At 40.2% G+C, this 24,528-nt stretch overlaps 1 protein-coding gene across 1 annotated transcript; it reads right to left on the bottom strand.

Moving 5' to 3' along the window:
• Window positions 1-16,825: 16,825 nt before the first annotated feature.
• On the bottom strand, window positions 16,826-24,269 carry LOC132823356 (stanniocalcin-2-like). The gene is made up of 4 exons (XM_060837086.1): window positions 23,719-24,269; window positions 22,400-22,542; window positions 21,939-22,150; window positions 16,826-17,750 (listed from the first exon to the last, which is right to left on the bottom strand). The coding sequence occupies exons 1-4, from the start codon at window positions 23,876-23,878 to the stop codon at window positions 17,345-17,347; spliced, it is 921 nt and encodes a 306-aa protein (XP_060693069.1). The 5' UTR covers window positions 23,879-24,269; the 3' UTR covers window positions 16,826-17,344.
• Between the last annotated feature and the right edge of the window lie 259 nt (window positions 24,270-24,528).

Genomic DNA, 24,528 nt, shown 5'->3' with positions numbered 1-24,528 from the left:
GTTCTTACTATTTCCAAACATGATAGCCTGCATGAAAGGTTCTGAGAATTTAATACAAAAACTTTGACCTGTAATCAGGAAAAAGGAATTTTTCCTCCTGGCCAATTAAGTTGCCCCTTCTGGCCTTCTAGATCCTCTGGGTAGGCCCCAAACTCCAAGCCACTGCTTCAACTTCTGGAAGTTTACCACTGAAGAGTATAAAGCTACATTATCAGACAGTGAGATATTAGACTTATAACATTGTAAAAAGGATGAGATGGAAGGGATGAGTGTGGAATGAAATGTAGCCAGTTCTTATCCTGCTTATCAACTTTGGGCACGGTTATACCAAGTTGTGCATGGGCCCTTAGAAATGCCAAGCGTCACCATGTTCTGAGATTCTCATTGTCCCTAGTGTTGTAAAATGTAGATTTGGTCATATTGCTGAAGCACCAGGAAATGTTCATGCAGAAAAACACCTTTGATCACAAATCCATCAAATAGTCATCAGCATGTAAGGTCTGAGAGATTGAGGCATAACAAGACAGTAGATTCTGACAGGTGGTTCCCCAACAGCTTGTGAAAGTCATTTGGGCAAAGATTAATTGTTAAAACTTTTGAATGAGCGTCAATATTTTATTTGGTTAGGAAAGACCCATCCTTCCTATTAGATTTTCCCTAGGTACCCTGAGTTCCACCTTCTGCATATTCCCCACAAGATGGCTGCAGTAGGAAAAATGACCATTGTTCACTTACTTATAGAAAGTGCCTTTGTAATGAAAGTCTAAAGAGAAATACAGGGGTTTTTGACAAGGTTCAGTGATGCAGGAGTCCATGTTCTAAGAACTGTTCATAGGAACAGACACCAAGGACTGCAGATACTGGAAGTCAGAGTCAACTGACTGTGGCTGAGGGAGTCATCAACTCTGACAAACTCTTTTTGATTTGCCTGAATCTTGCTGGCCTTTCAGTGCTAGGAGTTGACCTTAGCAGACTGACAATCCATGGTCCAGGACTATTTTTTGAAGGGAATATTAAAGCTTGGGACAATGGGTGAAGATCGAGGTCTAAGATACTTCAGTCATATTATATTGAGTGGCTGGAACTGTATAGTCCTTTCTCTGGCTCTACACCTAAAAAGGACTGTACGATGTGAATATCAAGAATTTTAAAATTGTATTGAGACATTGAGACATTCAAAGTTGAATTCTATTGGCAACATTTCCTGACATGAACAACATATCTGGCAGCTGCATCTCACTGACATCTTCCATGGACCCACATCTTGGTCAGCATTTTTTAACTTCTCAGGGTACATCCATGGTCAGTGGCAAGTATTGGCAAAACAGCAGCCTCCCAGCATCATTTTTGTATATGACAGATTCATTTATAATACAGGTCAGTATTTCAAAACTGCACTTTGGAGCTCACTGGCACAATGTTGCAGCCAGGCCACTTTGTGCAAGGAAAAGGACTCATCTCATGCACTGGAACAGGCTACATCTCAGGAATCTTAGCTTGTTTTCTTGGGATCACTCAATTTGCAGTTATTTAATGCTCACAGCAACACTGTCTTGCTTGTTGCACATTGTCACTTCAATCAGAACTTACAGGCTGACAGTTTCTCTATCTTGCATTGCTTTTAGTGCAGATGGAAAATCAAGCAGCACGGCCCATCAATGCGTTACCTAAAAATGTGCCAGCAGTTTAAACAGCAAACATACTGCATTTACTCCAATCCGCATGGTGGCACAGTGGTTAGCACTGCTGCCTCACAGCGCCTGAGACCTGGGTTCAATTTCTGACTCAGGCGACTGACTGTGTGGAGTTTGCACATTCTCCCCGTGTCTGCGTGGGTTTCCTCCGGGTGCTCCGGTTTCCTCCCACAGTCCAAAGATGTGCGGGTCAGGTGAATTGGCTATGCTAAGTTGTCCATAGTGTTAGGTAAGGGGTAAATGTAGGGGTATTGGTGGGTTGCGCTTCGGTGGGTCGGTGTGGACTTGTTGGGCCGAAGGGCCTGTTTCCACACTGTAAATAATCTAATCTAATCTAATCAAATGGCCATGTCTGAAAGTCTAAGTGGTGTAGTCAAGAGTCAGTCAGGGCATTATCTGATCTCAGTCCAGGGAATTTTACAGGGTCAATTGCCTAATTGGAGTGATCAAAGTATGATTATTTGTTTTGTTTCCATCTGAGGAGTGGCCATGGTAATTTCTGCAAGTTGAATCCAATCCAAGGGATGAGCAGTAAATCATTTGGGGAGTTGCAGAAAGATCAGTCAGGAACCTGATCAGTCATCATTCAAGGCTGTCTACCAAATCATAGAACATAGAACATAGAACATTACAGTGCAGTACAGGTCCTTTGGCCCTCGATGTTGCACCGACCTGTGAAACCAATCCGAAGCCCATCTAACTTACACTATTCCATTTTCAGCCATATGTCTATCCAATGACTATTTAAATGCCCTTAAAGTTGACGGGTCTACTACTGTTGCAGGCAGTGCATTCCATGCCCCTACTACTGTCTGAGTAAAGAAACTACCTCTGACATCTGTCTTATCTCTATCACCCCTCAATTTAAAGCTATGTCCCCTTGTGCTACCTACCACCATCCAAGGAAAAAGGCTCTCACTGTCCACCCTATCTAACCCTCTGATTATCTTATATGCGTTTATTAAGTCACCTCTCTATCTTCTTCTCTCTAGCAAAGACAGCCTCAAGTCCCTCAGCCTTTCCTCACAAGACCTTCCCTCCATACCAAGCAACATCCTAGTAAATCTCCTCTGAACCCTTTCCAAAGCTTACACATTTTTCCTATAATGTGGTGACCAGAACTGTACGCAAGCTCCAAATGTGGCCGCACCAGATTTTGTACAGCTGTAGCATGGCCTCATGGCCCGAAACTCAATTCCTCTACCAATAAAAGCCAACACACTGTGTGACTTCTTAACAACCCTTGTGGTAACTTTCAGGGATCTCTCTGCTCATCTACACTACCAAGAATCTTACCATTAGCCCAGTATTCTTTATACTTGTTGCTCCTTCCAAAGTGAATTACCTCACACTTTTCTGCATTAAACTCCATTTGCCACCTCTCAGCCCAGCTCTGCAGCTTCTCTATGTCCCTTTGTAACCTGCAACATCCTTCGGCACTATCCACAAATCTACTGACCATAGTGTCATCCGCAAACTTACTAAGTCATCCTTCCACGCTCTCATCCAGGTCATTTGTAAAAATGACAAACAGCAGTGGACCCGAAACAGATCCTTGCAGTACATCACTAGTAAGTAAACTCCATGATGAACTTTTCCCATAAACCACCAATCTCTGTCTTCTTTCAGTTAACCAATTTCTGATCCAAATTGCTAAATCACCCTCAATCCCATGCCTCCATATTTTGTGCAATAGTTACCATGGGGAACTTTATCAAATGCCTTACTAAAATCCACATGCACCACATCAACCGCTTTACCCTCATCCATCTGTTTGGTCACCATCTCAAAGAACTCAATAAGGTTTGTGATGCATAACCTACCCTTCACAAAACCTTGTTGACTATCTCTAATCAACTTATTCCTCTCTCGATGATTATAAATCCTATTTCTTATAACTTTTTTCAACACTTTACCCACAATGGAAGTAAGGCTCACTCATCTATAATTACCAGGGTTGTCTATAATCTCCTTCTTGAACAAGGGAGCAACATTTGCTATCCTCCAGTCTTTTGGCACTATTCCTGTAGACAATGACGACATAAAGATCAAAGCCAAAGGCTTGGCAATCTCCTCCCTGGTTTCCCAGAGAATTCGAGATAAATCCCATTTGGCCCAAGGGACTTATCTATTTTCACACTTTCCAGAATTGCTAACTCCTCCTCCTAGTGAAGCTCAATCCTATCTAGTCTAGTAGCCTGTATCTCGGTATTCTCTTCGTCAACATTGTCTTTTTCTAGTGTGAATACTGACAAAAAATATTCATTTAGCGGTTCCCCTATCTCCTCTGACTCCATGCACAACTTCCCATGACTATCCACGATTGGCCCTAATCTTACTCTCGTCATTCTTTTATTCCTGATATACCTATAGAAAGCCTTAGGATTTTCTTTGACCCTATCCTCCAATGACTTCTCATTTCCCATCCTAGCTCTTCTTAGCTCTCTCTTTAGGTCTTTACTGGTTAATTTTCTAACTCTCAAGCACCCTAACATCTCATTCCTAACATAAGCCTTCTTCCTCCTCTTGACAAGAAATTCAGCTTCCTTTAAACCATGGCTCCCACACTCGACAACTTCCTCCCTGCCTGACAAGTACATATTGATCAAGGACATGCAGTAGCTGTTCTTTGAATAAGCTCCACATTTCATTTGTGCTCATCCCCTGCAGTTTCCTTCCCCATCCTATGCATCTGAAATCTCGCCTAATCAATCGTAATTGCTTTTCCCCCAGCAACAACTCTTGGCCTGTGGTACATACCTATCCCATTCCATTGCTAAAGTAAACATAACTAAATTGTGGTCACTATCATCAAAGTGCTCCAAATCTAAAACCTGGCTGGTTTCATTACCTAGTACCAAATCTAATGTGGCCTCACCCCTTGTTGGCCTGTCTACATACTGCGTGAGGAAACCCTCCTGCACACATTGGACAAAAACTGACCCATCTAAGTAACTTGCACTATAGTATTCCTTGTCAATATTTGGAAAGTTAAACTCCTATAACTTGGGACTGTCACTCTTGCTCCTATCGAGAATTATCTTTGCTATCCTTTCCTCTACATCTCTGGAACTATTCAGAGGCCTATAAGAAAACTCCCAACACAGTGACCTCTCCTTTCCTGTTTGTAACCTCAGCCAATTCTACCTCAGCAGACGAGTGCTCAAACATCCTTTCTGCAACTGTATTACTGTCTTGACTAATAATGCCAAACCACACCCTCTTTTACCATCTTCTCCGTTCTTATTGAAGCATCTAAATCCTGGAACCTGCAATAACCATTCCCGTTCCTGCTCTACCCATGTCTCTGAAATAGCCACAACGAAATCCCAGGTACCAACCTAAGCTGCAAGTTCATCCACCTTATTCCAAATGTTCCTGGCACTGAAGTAGAAACACTTCAAACCACCTTCTTGTTTGCTGGTGCCCTCTTGCGAAGTTGAAACCTTATTTCTGACCTCACTACTCTCAACCTCCTGTATACTGGAACTACAATCTAGGTTCACAGGTTCACAACTCTGCTGAATTAGTTGAAACCCACCTGAAGAGCATTAGCAAAACTCCCCCTATCTCACGCTCCACCCCCCCCCCCCCCCCCCCACAGGATATTGGTACCCTCTGGTTCAGATGAAGTCCATTCTGTTTGTAGAGGTCCCACCTACCACAGAAAGAGCCCCAATTATCCAGGAATCCAAAACCCGCCCTCCTGCACCATCCCTGTATCCACATGTTGAACTCCTCTCTCTCCCTGTTCCTTTTCTGACTAGCACATGGCATGGGCAACAAACCAGAGATGAACAAACAGAGTTGTTTAGCTCTAAGCTTCTGCCTTACTGCTCTGAATTTCTGCCTTAAATCCCCATCTCTCTTCCTACCTATGTCATTGGTGCCTATGTGGACCACGACTTGGGACTGCTTCCCCTCCCTGTCAAGGATTCCGAAAACATGATCAGAGACATCATAAACCCTGGAACTTGGGAGGCAACACACCAACCATAAGTCTCCCTCATTCCCACAAGAACTCCTATCTGTCCCCCTAACTATGGAGTCCCCAATGATTAATGCTCTGCTCCTCTTCCCCCTTCCCTTCTGAGCAACAGGGACAGAGTCAGTGTCAGAAACCTGTACCCTATTGCTTACCCCTGGTAAGTCATCCCCCTCAACTGTATCCAAAACGGTATACTTGTTGTTGAGGGGAATGGCCACAGGAGATCCCTGCACTGCTTCCAGTTCCCTTTTCATCCCCTGATGGTAACCCATCTACCTTGGGTGTGACTACTTTCCTATAACTCCTCTCAATAACCTCCTCGGCCTCCTGAATGATACGAAGTTCATCCAACTCCATCTCTAGTTCTCTAACACGGTTTTTGAGGAGCTGGAGTTGGGTGCACTTCCTGCAGGTGAAGTCAGCAGGGAACACTGGTGGTGACCCTTACCTCCTACATTCTGCAGGAGGAACATTCAACTGCCCTAACCTCCATTCCCACTATTCTAAATTCCCAACGAGACTACTGAACACTAAAAAAAAACTAGTCTCCTTACCAATCCGGTGCAGTGCAGGGATCTCCTGTGGCCATTCCCCTCAACAACAAGTATACCGTTTTGGATACTGTTAAGGGGGATGACTTACCAGGGGTAAGCAATAGGGTACAGGTCTCTGACACTGACTCTGTCTCTGTTGCTCAGACGGGAAGGGGGAAGAGGAGCAGAGCATTAATCATTGGGGACTCCATAGTTAGGGGGACAGATAGGAGTTCTTGTGGGAATGAGGGAGACTTATGGTTGGTGTGTTGCCTCTTTGGTTAGAGGAGGGTGATGGATGAGAGACACGACTAGTGTTTTGGGTAAAGCAACTGCCCAAATATAAAGCCTCACTTACCCAGCAGTCCCGTGTCCGCTCCTGCTCAGGGTGCACTCTGCCTACACACGAGATAAGTTTTTATATTTTAAGTTTACCTTCCCATTGGGCCTCTGGTCCTCGCTGTCGCTCCGCCCACTCCAATTGCCTCTGAAAACGTGATGTCCCCCAGGAGGATGGGCCACAACCAATCCTGATGGTCTGTTCATTGAAATGCAAAGGGAGTTTTCAGAGGACACTCCTGTGGTGAGGAAGTTGAGGACGTCAAGTATGGGATTTGACACAGCATGCTGTGATGCAAAAGGGACATTTGTGGTGGTGATGGGGCAACTCAAAATACAAGGCAGCAAAAGAAAGAACATGGGGATGCATGGGGGTACTTTAGGGTGAGGGAGGTCCTAGACAATCATCACCACTTTAGTTTTGATCGGTGAGACTATATTGGCATTATATATTATGCCTGAAATTCAGGGGATAAAGCGGGAGATGAAGATTTAAATAAAAACATTTATGAGGAGGCTCAAAACTGATAAAGTTGGCAGTGCAGAAAGGAACATGAAGGTTGGGAGAGGTGGGGTATCTGGAATAATAGGTGGAGTCCTGCAACTCACTCTCTGAGCTCTAGCTGTGCTGTCTTCCATGCTCACCCAAATAGCAAAAGCTCCAGAATTGTATCATAACATCTTTAAACAGGCTGATTAGAAAATGAGGAGACATCACCAGGGTTTTTGGAAAGAAACCCTGCATGAAACTCCCTGAAGATGACTCTTAGCCAAGTTTTAGGAACATTCAGCCTTGCGTCACTTGGAAGGGCAGGTAGGAATTTGTGTGAGTTGTGATCCATGAGGTGAACAAGCATTCCTACATTTGATCCAAGTTAAATGTCATACTCACCTGGGATGCAAATGAACAACCAAGGTTGTATCTTTGGCTTATCCCAAGTTGCATTCAGAAGGTATAGACAGCCTTTTTTGTGAGAAACAGTTGCTTGTTGGGCCACCTAATAGGTCATTGTAAGTGGATCATATAACAAGGATGCAAATTATGTGTAAATGAGACCAGATATGGATAATAGACTTCTTACCCTGGAGAACATTAATGGTCTAGTTGAGTACTCATGGCTAGCAATAGCTTTCATGGTCATGTTTATGTTCAGAGCTGAGTGTTCCATAACTTTGCACAGCAGAGGAAAATAATGCGTTATAGCATTTTATAATATTACCATCAGAACTTCATGGTTAGCAAAAGTGTAATATAAATATTTGGATTATGGTTGCAACTATTAAATTATTTTGAGGCTTCTTTCACTGTTGCTCACACTTTTGTCTTTGGAAGAATAGTTAAGGGGTCATTCTGCCCAAGATATGAAGTAACCACTTTTCCCTACAATGTGAAATATTGGTCACAACTTTACATTTTTTTTAAAAAATAACAGTCTTAAAGTGATACTGTCTGTGTTAACAAGTCAGGAAAAAAGTTAATTTTTTTTGGCAGATGATTTCTCGCAGAAGTGATGCATAAATGTCATATGTTTTGTTTTTTCCATATTTTCTACAAAGCAGACAGTGATTCATTCTTTGAGAACATATTGTTCACTGTTCTTCCTGAAGATCAAATGTTTTCTTAGTGAAAACATGCAATGGCTACTTTCTGACTCTTAAGGAGGAAGAATTTCAACTCATCTTCTAAATTTATTCTGAGAGTAGCCTTCTCAAACAGATCACAAGTACCCTTTAATAAACTCAAACTAGATACAAATTGGACCATTTGATGGTTTTGTGAATGCATTATGTCAGTTATAGCTTAAAGGTAGGAACATCAGAGCAGGAGTAGGCCATTTAGACCCTTAAGCCTTCTCCTCCTACCTTCCCCCAGTCCCACCCCCAATTTATCTCTCAGTCCCCTTCCCCCTCCGCAGTCCTGTTGAAGGGTTTATGCCCGAAACATCGACTCTCCTATTACCCGGATATTGCCTGATCTCCTGGGTTTTTCCAGTGCCACACTTTTTGACTCTGACTCTCCAGCAATTGCAGTCCTCACTTTTTCCAAATGTAATGAACCCACATTTGTCCTAGCTAATGTTTTCCTTTACACAAACCTAAAAAAAGCTTTACAGATGGCTCCATGTCTATTGCTAGTTTATAGTAATATACGCTTTTCCTTCTTTAAACAGCTTTAGCTCCTTCTTAGCTGGATTCCGAATTTCTCTAAATTCCCCACTTACCACTTTTTTAGACATTGTTATAAACCACTTCTTATGATTAAATGCAATCTTTAACTTACTTTGTTAACCACAGCTGATTTCAGTGTTTGTACCATGGAGGAATATATCTTTGTTGAAGCCTATGTAGTATTTCCTTCCATCCTAGCTAGTCCCTGCCACTTAAATGCAACACTGAGTGAATGCTTTACTATCAAGAGTGCCATCTCTCTGGTCAGTTATTAAACAAAGATCCAATCTGGCCTCTCCAGCTACAGTTGGAAAATATCTCATTGTACTATCAAAATCAGCTGTTTGTCCTTCAATCTCCGACACAGATAATCTTGTCAATATTACACTGCTGTTTGTGGGACCTTGTTGTATGCAAATTGGGTACCTCATTTCCTATATTATCAATAGCTACTTTTCAGAAGCACTTTATTGACTTTAGGGCATTCTGAAGTCATGAAAAGCAATGAATTAATATAAGTCCTTTTTCATTGGTAAGATTTAAGAATGTGCAATAGGAATTGAAAATAGCATGTAAATTTACATCACAGGTTATGAGAAAAGTCTGTGTTATATGCCTTTCACATGGTATTCATTGGGAGGAAATTTGACCTTGAATATATCAGAATTAACTAGTGAGGTTTAAGACCTGAGGTCTGTGAACCTAAAAACTGAATTGTAGCTCAGCTCCTGATTTATCTTACATTCTGAGGGTAACTGCACAGTCACAGTTTTGTCTCTTCATCTATAAAAACAATTCTTGTGACATTTTGTTTCAATCAGAATTTTGTCTGGCAGCTACATAGCCATGATACAGAGATAAATCTGTATAAATTATACTTTTGCAATTATAAATCTGTAATATATCTGTTATCCATTATAAATCTGTAATGCACTTCTGAATACCATTGTCTTATAAGCAACTTGCTTATTCATAACTATTTTGGCGAATTTTCTGCTTTGGCGATTACTTATACACATGGTTCATTTAATTCAATAATCCCGTGAAATTTATACAGTCAAGGTCAAGTCACTTATCAATAAACAAAATTAAGAACACACCTGCCAGAATTAAGTATTGATTGGATCATTGGATAAACTCTCCACCTTTTTAAAAATAAAGTGTGAAGTCACACGACACCAGGTTATAGTCCAACAGTTTTATTTGAAATCACAAGCTTTTGAAGCGCTGCTCCTTTGACAGGTGAAGTCTTTTACACTTTACCTGAAGAAGGAGCATGCTCCAAAAACTTGTGATTTCAAATAAATCTGTTGGACTATAACCTGGTGTCGTGTGACTTCTGACTTTGTCCATCCCAGACCAACAACAGCACCTCTACATCATGCTACGATTGCCGCCATAAATTGCCTTTTTAAAAATGTATCTTGGGGCCTTTCATGCCTTTCTGAGGGTCCGGAGAGGATCTTGGGTTTAATTTTTTATCCAAATATAATGTTGTTAGCTCCAACAATGTAGTCCTCTCTCACTATTGGACTATCTTCTTAGGCACCACAAATCTCAAACTATGACTTTATCCCATAGTCTTGTGCCTCAAGTTTGAGTAAAATTTACAATCAATTACAAAATAAATCGTCTACTGTCTTACAATTTAATGCTCAAATAAAATTGAACATTATTGTATCGAATGATAGTTGAAGTTTAAATGAGAAGTTTTTTTACGGTTTGAACTAAGGTTGGCAAGAGGGGGCAACTGGAAATAAATGAAGATACTTCAGTTACTAATGTAGCCACTGGATCTCATGAATAGTTTAAAGCTGGTAACCGTTTAATAGTGTATTGTAGTTACGCACGTAGCAGCTCCTTTTATAACAATGCTGGAATTTGTAAATCAATATGTGTGTAAAAGTGGTGCAATCCCACTAGATACCATTGGCATGTAACTACATCAAAAGCTTAAATAATCTTCTCTCCCTTCCTGAGTTTGTGTGACCTTGTTATGGTTTCACATTAACTGGATTTAGATACTTGGAATGGGACGATCACTATTTTCAGAGGTTGGATCTATTTTATTTGGCTTTAACAAACATAAGTTTATTTTCTTCAGTTCCCCTTTAGAGGTATAAATGTAATACAATAAGCTACTTTGATTACAGCTTGCATTAATTAGTGGAATAAGAATAACTAGCAAACATTAAATCTGCTAGTTCTCCCTGATGTAACATTTTTCTTTAACCAAAACTAAATTTTTATCATCAAAATAAGCGTTTGAGCTCAGTAAATTGAATCATTAGCATTTAACAAAAGAAAAGTCAACGTAATTATTTATAAATAAAACTCAGACTAAAGCCTTAAATTCCCACATGAAAGCTTTTTCCCCTCTCACATGAAATTGCATTTCAATAAAAAAGGCAAACTCACTATCCTCAAATGAATAACTTTTCACTGACATAACTGACATACTTTAAAATTACTGCTTTTCATGAGCCCCAGGATGTCCTATCGCTCTTCAAAACCAATTCAATTCTTTGAAATGTAGTCACGGTGAGAAAATAAGGAATCGGACCAGCCAATTTGCACACAGAAAGGCTCCTTAAAGAGCAATGAGCTAAACTGATAAGCTTTACCCTTCATTTTGATTGAAAATGCTGCAAAACTCTGTTTTCTCTTTCTCATTTTCCTCTTGGTTGGGACAAAAGCTGAAGAATAAATCTTGGTGTAAAATGGCCTGTTTTCAAGAGCTACTAAAATTAATCATGCACTTTAACGTGTCTTTTTTTAAACAGGTTTTCATTCATTGTGTGTTTGCTTAAACAAAATAGAGAACAGTAATTTATGAAAAAGTATAGGGTAAGCAGTGAAATTATTTTAAAGGCATTATTTTATGTATATAATTCAAAGTTTGTGTGAAGATTTGTAGCTCGGGTGCTCGTTGTTGTGGTTTTGTTCGCTGAGCTGGGAATTTGTGTTGCAGATTTTTCGTCCCCTGTCTAGGTGACATCCTCAGTGCTTGGGAGCCTCCTGTGAAGCGCTTCTGTGATCTTTCCTCTGGCATTTATAGTGGTTTGAATCTGCTGCTTCTGGTTGTCAGTTCCAGCTGTCCGCTGCAGTGGCTCATATATTGGGTCCAGGTCGATGTGCTTATTGACTGAATCAGTGGACAACAGGAAGCGGCAGATTCAAACCACTATAAATGCTGGAGGAAAGATCACAGAAGTGCTTCACAGGAGGCTCCCAAGCATGGAAGATGTCACCTAGACAGTGGACGAAGCGTCTGCAACACAAATTCCCAGCTCAGCGAACAGAACCACAGCAACGAACACCTGAGCTACAAATCTTTGCACAAACTTTGAACACCTACGGGCGAGAGACGCTAAGACAAGCCAGGAAATGGGAATCCTGTGCCAACCGCCTAAGCGCCACATACGAACAACTCCGGTTCCTGCACGAATGCTGAAAGAATCAAATTCCTCCAGCATATGTCAGAAACAGACCACCAGACAACAACACACAAGCCAGAGACACTGCCAGACAGAATGGATTCAGGATGGTCCAGGTAATGATTACAGATGCACACAACAGACTACACAAATACAGACAAGAAATTGCATGCCAAAAATCGTTAATTTCAAAAACCACCAATCAGGAATGGACCCAGACCATAGAACAGGCCATCACCATAGGACAGAACAGGACCACACACTGCAAAAAAATGGCACTAAAAGAAAAAATGTCCAAACTAACACACAACAGAGAGAACACCACAACACATACCTGGGTAAGAAACCACTCCCACAGACAGCTCACAGACACAGAAAGAACAATACTAGCCAAGGGATTCAACTACAACCGCAGGGATGCTAAGACAGCAGACTTCCTAGCAGCACTAGAATGCACACACAGAAACAATGGACTGACAGAAGAGACACAACAAACAGTGAGACAAAGTATCGTACCCCTGATAACAAGAAAAAGACAAACACATAACCTCAACACCAAGGAGAGGGAAGCACTAAAAGCACTAAGAAACGATAAGAACATAATCATACTACCAGCAGACAATGGCAGAATGACGGTCATCCTGGACAAAGCAGAGTACATCCAGATAGCGCAACAACTACTTGCAGATACCAACACCTACCAAAAGAGGGAGTTTGACCCCACCCCACAGCTCACCAATAGGATAAACAACACACTGAGGAACCTGCAAAAAACTGGACAGATAACCAGGTTTGACCTACAGAGAATGAAACCTGAAAGCAACAACACCCCCAGATTCTATGGACTACCTAAAGTGCACAAACCAGACATCCCACTCAGACCCATCATATCACTACCAGGAACACCATCACACAAACTGGCTAAAGAGCTACAGCAGAAACTGAAACACCTGATCAGCAGATCCAGACACTCTATACAGTCAACACAGGAATTCTTGGACATCATCAGAAATATACACATAGACAAGGAAGAAACCATGGTCTCATTTGATGTAATGGCACTGTTCACCTCTATCCCTAGCCAGAGAAATAATAGCCAACCTACTAGACATACAGAACAGACAACAAGATGGTGAACCTATCAACAAAGATGGCATACTCAAACTACTGGACCTGTGCCTCATAACATACTTCACATTCAACAATCAAATATATGAACAAATCAACGGCACACCCATGGGCTCACCCATCTCTGGACTCATACCAGAAGCTATAATGCAAAGATTAAAACAAACAGTCTTACCGCAAATTCAACCCAAACTCTGGGTCAGATATGTGGATGACACCTTTGTAATCATTAAAAACATAGAAATAGAGAGCACACACCGGATCATCAACGCCACACTCACAGGAATCAGATTCACTAGAAAGGAAGAAAAGGACAACCACTCCCATTCCTAGACGTAATGGTACAGAGAACATCTAACGGAGAATTCACCACAAAGGTATACAGGAAAGCCACACACACAGACCAAGTCCTGAACTATGAAAGCAACCACCCCGACACACACAAAAGAAGTTGCACCAAGTCACTGTTGAAAAGGGCCACAACACACTGCAGCACACCAGAACCGCAAAAAGAAGAAGAAGAACACCTCTACAATGTAGTTGCCAAAAACGGAATTTCATCAACAGATGCCTAAGGGAAAGACAACGGAATGAGGACATGCCACAACCCAAAGGACTAGCCACTTTACTATACACCAAGAATATTTCTGAACTGACAGCCAGACTACTACGACCACTAGGACTCATAACAGCACACAAACCAACAGCCACTCTCAGACAACAACTCACCAGGACAAAGGACCCAATACCCAGCATGAGCAAGACCAACATAGTGTACAAAATCCCATGCAAGGATTGCACAAAACACTACATAGGACAAACAGGAAGACGATCCGCATCCATGAACACCAACTAGCCACGAAACGACACGACCAGCTATCCTTAGTAGCCACATACGCAGATGACAAGCAACATGAGTTTGATTGGGACAACACTATTATTATAGGACAAGCCAAACAGAGAACAGCCAGAGAATTCCTAGAGGCATGGCACTCATCCACAGATTCAATCAATAAGTACATCGACCTGGACCCAATATACCGGCCACTGCAGCGGACAGCTGGAACTGACAACTGGAAGCGGCAGATTCAAACTACTTTAAATGCCAGAGGAAAGATCACAGAAGCACTTCACAGGAGGCTCCCAAGCACTGAGGATGTCACCTAGACAGGGGACGAAACATCTGCAACACAAATTCCCAGCTCAGCGAACAGAACCACAACTATGTATATAATTACTTACATTTATTAATTTCCTTCATTTGGTGTCAGTGTTAAACCTTCTGATGTTTGATTGTCAGTTTGATTGTTAGTATTGAGCAGAAGGTATTTCCTTGGACATGTTAATGGTCTAAGAATTAAAAGTTATTTCTTTGTAAGTTCAATTTTCTATAAAATATACTACTTGGCCTTTAAAACAGGATTATTCTAATTTTGTAAAAACAGGTATATTAGGCTGAATCAGGTAATATATTGGCAAAGCTGAGAATGTGGCGCTGGAAAAGCACAGCAGGTCAGGAAGCATCCGAGGAGCAGGAGAATCGATGTTTTGAGCATAAGTCTTTCATCAGGAATCATTGCTAATAAAGGGTTTTTGCCCGAAACATTGATTCCCCTGCCCCTTGGATGCTGCCTGACCTGCTGTGCTTTTCCACCACCACACTCTTGACTCTGATCTCCAGAATCTGCAGTCCTCACTTTATACTATATTTTGGCAAAGTGTCGTTTTTGCCAGATTTCAGTGAGGACCTCTTTTCTGAAGTGTGGTGTGTTTCTTGTGCTTTTGTTTGAACGTCATCTCACTAATTACCTACCCTCTCATATGCTGCTAGCTCGATTCTGTTCCTTGCCAATGACGTTGGGATTCCACTGTCAGGATACCCTTCTTCTCTCTCATGCCGTAAGAAAATAGCTCACAATAAAGCAGAAAGAGCGAAGGTGGAAGTTCCACACCCAAAATACAGCTTCTCATCCCGACAAGGAAGAGAACCTAACCCTGTGTGGCCTGAATTACTGAATGACTGGATGAAGTCTGAAGGAGCAAGTGATGAGCTAAATGCTTCACTAAATAGTTACCATCAGCTGAAAAGCACCACGGCATGCAGAAAACCTTCCAAATGAAACAAAACATAGCCATGAATGACAGCCTGAGATATAATAAATTAATCCCTGCAACATCAAATGATGGAGCTAATAAGGATTATATTGTACGACATTTAAGAATGCATTAAAAGGCACTGAACTGGAACCGTACAGTAACATTGTGTGCTCTAATCCAGTGAGAGACGATCAATTTGCTCCCATTTTAAGGACTTTATTTGTTAAGGGCACAGGCATCTCTCACATTTTTTAAAGGAAAATTAGTCACTTCTAATGGATTATTAGCTCTTAATTATTTAGTAAGCTTTTAAATGAATGTGCTTGATTGGCCTACAATTTGCAGCGTACATCAAAAGGCTACTGTTAAAAAATGAAACAAACAAAGGGCAGCTTTTACAATAACTAAACATGGGCAATCTTAATGGAATTACAATGCAGAACTTTCTGGAAATATTTGCACAGTACTGCAAATGCTTAGAAACAGGTTTAATTATTTACTTCAGAGACTTATACCCATGGATATTAACAACTGATTATGTGGATTTTAGCTTTGTAATTAAGCAGGTTAAAATTATTAAGTTTATATCTGCATGTACAATGCGAGTAAAGTTTTGTATTTGTGATCAGATCAGCAAAAACTATTGTCTTGATCATTTGGGTATGAAATAACATTTTCCACTGTTATATCAGGCCACTACAAGTGTCTTACTATGGCCCTTACCATTGCAAGTAAAGACACAAATTTTAAAGACTATTTTATCCTGGTGTTATTGAATAGTTTATTTGTTCTTAATCTTCATAAATAAACATACCCTGTACATTATGGACCAATTGTTGCACATAACCACAGTTGAATGGTGAGCTCAGATAGTTTATCTTTATCCAACAATTTGTGATAGGACAGAAGGAACAAAACTGAAATTAAATGTCAGATTTTGAAAAATAGAAAGCATACCTTAACAGGGTATACTAACTAAATAAAATTATAGACAAAAATTAACAATGGAAATTGTGATTGGAGGGTCTTTGTCAAAAACAAAAGATAATGTTGCAATGTATAATTTGAAAAAAAGTCGATGTGTGTATTTATACACATAAAGAATGTTTAAAGAGAAGAAATAATTCATTGAATGCTACACAATATATATTTTATTTTTTTTTCTAATTTACTATTCATTGATATGACTTTGCCAAGAGAGGCCTAAAACAGAAAAGAAAACTTCACTAAATAATTACCAGATAACAACATGTTAGCAGTTAACAAAATGATTTAATGATATTCTAGTTAAAACTACCAATAAAAATGTAATTTTTGTTAGGCTTGAATAAGATGTTTAATAGATTAAGGTGTTTAATAAATAAAGAATTAACAACTACCAATAAAATTATAGAATGATATAAAATTACAGTATGCTGCATAAGAAAACTCACTAGTGATATGAATATGTACAACATGGAAAATGAAATAGTTTAATTTACCTTATCCAACAGGTATATTGGTGATACAGAAACTATAATAAATAGTAATGTTAAATATTTACAATATAGAATAAATGTAATCAGTAGACGAACATGTAGACCTTCACAAAAGCTTTGCCCTGTACAAAATTACCCAAGATATATCTAATAATAAAGATTTTTGTCCCGAAATAAAGATGTTCTCATTTTGTTTTTAAATTAAAAAGGAAACTTTCATGCTTGTTGAGGTGACTTGTTGAGTGAGATAATTGATATAAATGTTTAGTTTCAAGTACAGTGATTATGGGATATATGTTGGACTGCATTCTAGGAGTTGTAGGTTTTTTTTAAGTTTAAGTTTAACTGAAGCTGACTGCAGAGGTGAACTATAATTCCCAGAATATTTTGCATGTAACACAAATCCCATTTTAGGCTATGTGTATTGGAATGTCCATATAAGGAAATGGCTGCATGGAAAGTCCTCAAGACTAATGACCTTTCACCTTCTGATATCAGATAACTCAATGGCATCGCTCATATGAGTACGTTCCTCAGTTATTCGCCTTGAAGCCTGACCAATACCTCGGGCACGTGCATTCGGGTGAACTCTTCCACTTCTGTCCTTTTCTCCTTTAGGGTTCCTAGCATTCTCCCTGTCAACCTCAACATAATTTACTTCTGTACTACTCTTGTGCCCCTTACGATTCTCCTCTTGCTTTTTGTCAGGAGCTGCTGTTGTCGGGGTGACTTGATCAGCCTGCTTGTGAGAAGAGCAGGAATCCTCTTGCAAAATCTGCCTTAGAAACGCAAGGTTCTGTCCAAATCGTGATCGCACACTTTTCTTTACAGCTTCCATAACGACCTCATGACAATGGAACAGAGCTTTTATAAACTCCAAGTATGACCTTTTTGAAAAGTAAACACAATGATAAATGAAAATATATTAGATGTTCACGGTTTAGGAATTGGAGACCTTTTAGAAGATTCAACTTATTTATTATAATTAGGACTGAAGTTTTCTCCTTGAAAGTGGCACGTGAGATGGGAAGATGAGAAAATAATGGTGCAAGTTTGTCCCAGTGAAAAACCATTTCTGTCCACTGCACCAATTAAACTCTAAGTAAAAATGTCCATTGGAGATGTATGCTACTCACCAGCAATTAAGGCCCTTAGGTAATCAATTAATAACCACTTCACCATCCATCTGCCTTTTCTATGGGTAAGGCATATACATAGTTAACCAATGAGGAAATCATGGTCGCTTGCCTATGGCTGAGTGTTAGAATGGTCCAATTGCCTCAAATTGGGGCAGAGAGTATGAATTGGTGAGGGCAACATTTGTCTTGACCACCGTTCACCTTGCAAGCCCAACCCGATGACAAGAAGATAAAAATCACTTCCTGTCTCACTGCTAGTTCCCCTGTACAGTTTACCTCAATGGGCAGACATTAGGACTCATAAGCTGCCAGCCTCTGAGCTGCTGGCAATTTCTGGCGACCCAGGAGGACATTGGTGTTTTAAGGCTGTGATAGGGTGTAATGAGCTGATTGTCAGGCAACCGGGATAGTATCTCAAATGGTGGGGATGGCAAGTTATTCACCATTTAACACTCTCAACCCTAAATTTAAATATAATATTGGAAGACCGTGACTTTAGTGTTATTTTAACTGCAGTGTTTGAGAATATTCTTGCTTCAATAAAATTCAACACAATCATTCTTTCAGTTGTACTTCAGTTGGTAAATCCACTAATTTCGATCCATTGACTGTAAACAAGCACAACTCAGCATATTTGTATATCTAAATATATACGTATTATAATCTACATTAGAAAGTCTTTCTCTTGGATTTACAAGTCCAAGGAGGCAATGGTCCCATGAAACTATCAGTGGACTATTAATCCAGAAATCCAGATAATACTCTGGAGATCTTGGTTTGAATCCTGACATGGAATGGAATTTGTATTAAAAGAAAACTTCAGGGGCACCATCTAACCAGCAGATAAGTCACCATGGAATTAAGAGTTTAATGATGACCATGAAGCTACTGTCAATTGTTGGAAAAACCCATCTAGTTATTTATGGAAGGAAACCGCCATCCTGGTCTAGCCTACATGTGACTCCACCCATAGTAATTTGGTTGATTTAACTGCCCTCTGGCAATTAGGAATGGGCAATAAATGGCGACTTAGCCAGGATCCAAATCCCATGAATAATTAATAAAAGTGTGTATTCAACATTTTCATAATGGTGATAGCCCAGTGTAATGTGGTATTTAGGTATAAACAATATTTGAGGGCTAAAGCAGCATATTCATGATGTTATGAGTCCAGAGATTGGAAAGAGTCTAATGATCTGTTCAATCCCATCTCAGTGGCTAGCTAATTAATTAAAAGCTTGAATTGTTTTAAAAAATGACTGCGTTCTTGGAAAAATGTACCTGATTCACTCATGTTAGTTTAAGAATGTCCTTGCCTGGTCTGGCCTAATCAAGATCCTAGCAATGTGGTTGATTCTCAAGTGCCCTCTGAAATGAGCAAGCAAACCATCAGTAGTATCCAAGAAGGCAGCCCTCACTATATCTTCAAAAGATGGTAAGTAAAATCCTTATGTCATGAATTAATAGGAAAATGTAATTAACGTGATTAACACCTAGGTTGAAAGGAACATTGGATGAATTTTATTCAAATGCATTTGTCCAATGGAATCACTACATTAATTTTTATCCCATGAGATCCATCATAGGCATTTAACTCAAGTGTTAATTTTGATGGATGTTTGAATGCAAAAGTTAGCATAATCCTTTCTCATTCAACGACTCCTACAATCAGTCAATGCTATCCATTCTTTGTTTCATAATTCTACTCTATTTTAAAACATCAACAGATCATATCTATAATACACATAACCTTTAATTTTCTAACACTTCAATGAATAGGTCACAGTTCAAATATCTTCATCTTCTCTAAGCCCTCAGCAGAGAAATCTAAAACAATATTTTTTAAAATCATTTTTTGGACTTCTCTCCCCATTCACAGTCAATTTGCTCCATAAAGTATATCTCTGAAATCTAATCAGTAATTATTAGAAAAGAACAAAATGCTGGAAATACTCCGTGGTCTGGCAGCAATCAGGAACAATGGTTTTTCTCTTTCCATTGATACTGCCAGACCTGGTGAGTATTTCGAGCATTTGCTTGTTCTTCTTTCATACCTCCAATATCTGCGATAATTGGCTTTTGAAAAAACAATCATTTTTTCCAATGATTTGTTACTTATTTCTTCTTTAATATATCTTTCTCTCTGTTTCTTCTTTAGTCTCATTTTAGAAATATTACATTTCTTTCACTTTGAAAGTCATTTTCTTTCTCCTTTTGACCTCCAAACTCTTCACTAAGTGCACTTTACTTCTCTCTCTCTCTGTTCAGTCAGCATTCTTTCTGTTTTCTCTATTGCAGACAATGTACTATAGTTTCTCTCCTTCCCAACTCCCCCACGTTGAAGTGCAAATTTACTGCTCAGTTTCCAAGCACATTTCATTCTTTCCTTAGGTCTCAAATTTGAGCTTCACAGCTCTTCAACCTTCCTGTCTTCGATCTGTATTTTCAATTTTGGGCAATTGTCTACAATAGGCAATAGCAACTCAGGCACTCATTACACACCAGGCCTTATTCTTTTTCCAATGAAGCTTGTCAAATGGTGAATTTGGGTGTTATTTCAATGTCACTCATTTTAGATCATCACCTAAACTCTGAACCAATTTCCAAATTTTCAAAAGGGAAGTTCTGCAAGGCCAACTGGTTCAGCACGTAGTATAATGTTGAAACATATAAAACATGGAGAAACATGGAGAGTTAGCCTATCGTTCAAGTTTTATCTAATTTATTCTTCTTGTTTTGTCTGATCTCTTTTATTCATTTTCTAAATATTCCAAATAAGTGGCTGAAAACATTGATAGTTTCCCAAACTTCTCAAATTAAAAATAACAACTGAGTTCCCTCTGATCATTTAAAAATGCTCACAAAAGTATATTTTTTCAATTTAAGATCATTGGAATTTAGAGAGAGTTGTAACCCTCATGAATTTGCATTACTATAATGTTGGGATACAAAATGGTGTCCACATGATTCAGCATTAACTGGGCTTTATATCCATTTGTGATATGTATCTCACAGTATTGCACATGCCAATTTAATTTTGAAAAAGTTAACTAAATTTCACAAAGCTATTTTCAAAGATTATAACATTTCACATATTACTTCACTCAAAAGAATTGACATCATAATCTTAAATATCTACCTTCATGAACAGAACTGAAAAATAGTTACTTTTATTTAAATGTCTATTGACAGTTAAGACCAAAAGTTTGCAGTTCTTTCTTATGGAATGAAGTTAAACATAATATCCAATGTGCTAAATACTGCAGATGTTTTAATCTGCAAAGGTTGAAGTATAAATAATATGACATCAAATCTTTCAAGGACATAATTAGAATTTCTCTACCCCAAAAGTTTAAGATACTTTGAGTTTTATTCCTTACAAACTCAAATATAAAATAGAATAAAGCAGATATTAATTTTAGGGCATTTTTGAGCTTCCTGTTTCAATAATTCAATGGGAAAAATAAAATAAAACAATTTTCAGTGACAACAATATATGGCAGAAACACCTTTTATATCACTTTTAAAGATTATTCATGCATTAGTAGCTTTCATCAACACAATCTCCCTGCTATTATCTTCTTATGGTAACTAGTCATTTAAATACAACTAATTTTATCCCAATACTGGAATGTGTAAGTTTTACTCTTTTCTAAAATAAAACTCATAAAATATATGCAAGTATAAAAATTAATCTAAATTTATTAATGTGGGATTAATGTTAAAAACTACACTCATACACTAACCATGAGTTAAATTTATTTCCTGTGACCTTTTAAAGCACCATGTTTGTCTTATCAGTGCAGTCCTTGAGCAGAATACACAGAATAGTACTATTTTGACCATAAACATTTACACAGGGTTGTATACCATGATGCAATTTATACTGTTTGTTACAAAGTAAGCAAATCATAGGCAACCCCTTTTATTACTTACCCTTTTGAAAGCAGATGCCGAATGTGAATCATCTCCACAACCACATTAATGTTCTCCTTGGCGGTGGAACAGAGGTCATGTTTGAGGTAGCACTCTTGCTGCAGCTGAGACACCATCTCCTGGATAGTGGAGCACTTCCGACTAATGCAGCTGAATTTTATTCTCAATCCATGAGCCATACACTTCAGAGTATCTTTAATAAAAGATTTACCCTGGGCAGATTACAAGAATGTGAATTGTAAAAAGACTGTGAAAGAAAGTTGCATTCAATTTAAATATATATAAGCTTATGTTGGGTGATTGGTATCTTTAAAAAGCATTTTTTTTACAAACTGGGACACTTTTTAAGACTACCACTGCTATGGTGGTGAAACTACAGTGGTATCAATTTTAAGTGCTTTGTGGGAGGGGAGTGGCAGGTTATGTTAAACTGCTCTGGGTTGCTTTCTCTGATTTATTACCTGGGCATCGAACTTGCCAGCGTTGTGCAAGAAGGCCAAGCATATGTCATGTGGTCCATGGATTTCGCAGGAATTATTTTCAAAACATTCAAAAACTCCACAGCCAACGTCGCCGGTGTTCACCAGGCAGTGTTGTATCTCAGCTGAAAACAGACGCAAAAGGAGACCAACCACGTAAACCGAGCAACTCAAGCGAGGCTACACTTCCAGGCTACTTTATGACTCTGAACACGCTTTGGGGGTCATCCGAAATCGGAATAAAACGTTCTAAACCAATACAAGTGCAGCCTTCTATTTAAACCCCAGCCCCAACCAATAATAATATGAATTTTGTAGGTTCAGGTGCCGCGTGGGTGACCTGGATATCTGCCTCCTCATTGTTAGCGGATAGAAAGTTTCGGGAATGTGCTTTGATCATGATTTATCCTGCAAATCTACGGTTTCTAAAAAAACACAAATACTGCTGTTTGTGAAACCCTGTCTGTTTCCGCATCCTGCAGCCATGGGAATTGTTACAACCCTGCCGCTTTTTGTTCCTTTACTTAGGAGAGATGAGCTGGAAATGTAGCAGCCCCAGCAGCTGCCCCTACCACTCTGCCCCTCTCGCTGACACACGGTCGCCCCCAATTGGCTTTTCGGAATCCCGCTCAGTTTCCTCACACTTGATCTTCGAAAGCCGGGGTTCAGTCAAAACGCGTGCGTCTTTCTGCTTTACTTTCCCGGGGCCTTGGTATTGATGTTATTTCTTCCTTCATCCCCAAGGGGAGACATTGCAAGTCACCGCCCACCTCAATCGCTTCCCTGAAAGGTACTCCAGGGGTTAATATGCTAACGAGGTGTGCGTGGCTGTCGACACGAAGTCTTCCCAATGTGATACAATACGATCCGACCATGGGACAATGATCTCTCGGAACTGATCAAGCACAACAGTCTTCAAATACTGTACTTTAGAAACGGAGGGGGTGGGGGGGGGGGGTTAAATAATTGATCCCGCGCTATTCTAAACTGGTAGGGTTTATTTTTCGTAATAAGACGGTTACTGAAATGCCTTCCCAACAATATTTTCTTCATTTCTTCTCAATTCAAAGCGTATTGATCGAAATGCCTCCAGCCTATCAGTTCCGCTCGTGGACAGAGCTAACCGCATAAACATCAAAAAGTGCAGGCAAATTTGAGATGGGCTCTAGCTTTAATCTCACGATTGCCTCTCTCATTGCACAGTTTTTGCCCCCTTTTTTTTGCAGTGGGTAAGCCTCGTTGTTAACTCACAGCAGAGGCGGAATCAAACTGCACGCTGGCCGCCGAGAGCTCTTACATACCTGTGTTCTGTAACGAGAGGCGAGCTTTCTGCTGGTTGGCCAATTTGTCCCGTTCGTGGTGGTTTTCCGGCAAGTCAGCCTCGTCCGTCCCCAGGGCGAGCTCAGGCGGTGCGAGAGTGAGCAGGGCTGTGAGAAGATGGGCTAACATGACAGTGTCCATCGCCGCGCTGTCTGGGTGCCAGGAGGCGCACACACTCTCACACACTCTCTCACTCACTCACACACACACACACTCAGACACACACCGACAGGAGGAGGAGGAGAGCTGCTGAGTGAGCGCACGGGGGCCTGACCAGGAATCCTGAGACGGGGGCTGACTCTCTCTAAATATACCCGGACCGGAGCCCCTGGCGCTTCTGTCACTTCAATGAAGGCAAGAAGCAGGTGTTGTCATTGGCTCGGTCCAATCAGGCGCCCAGAAACCATGCCGAAGTTTGACAAATCAGGATGGGAGGCGCATGGCCGAGACTCCCGGATTCCAGCCTGGGACCTTGCTGTGCAGAGCCGACGGGCTGCTGCTGCTGCTGCTGCTGCTCTCAACTTTCCACACACGTTTGAAACATTACAACAGGGGCACGTGTTCGGATGTTTCACTCGGGTTCTCGCTTGCTTGTAGCAGGAAGAAGCCTCTCTGCTGTGAATCCTGAGATGGTCTCTGCCTAACGTCCCCCCCCCACCGCTGTCCTCTTGATTTCAAACAGAAAACGTTACTTAAAGCTGTTTTGTTTTCAGGAATCGTTTTATCACAGTTTGGCATACATCGCAGGGGGAGGTGTTTCGGCCCATTCTGCCCGTGCCAGCCCTTTTAAT

The sequence above is a fragment of the Hemiscyllium ocellatum genome, chromosome 16 (genome assembly GCF_020745735.1).
Source record: "Hemiscyllium ocellatum isolate sHemOce1 chromosome 16, sHemOce1.pat.X.cur, whole genome shotgun sequence".
Lineage (NCBI taxonomy): Eukaryota > Metazoa > Chordata > Chondrichthyes > Orectolobiformes > Hemiscylliidae > Hemiscyllium > Hemiscyllium ocellatum.
This window is presented reverse-complemented; position numbering and strand designations above follow the sequence as displayed.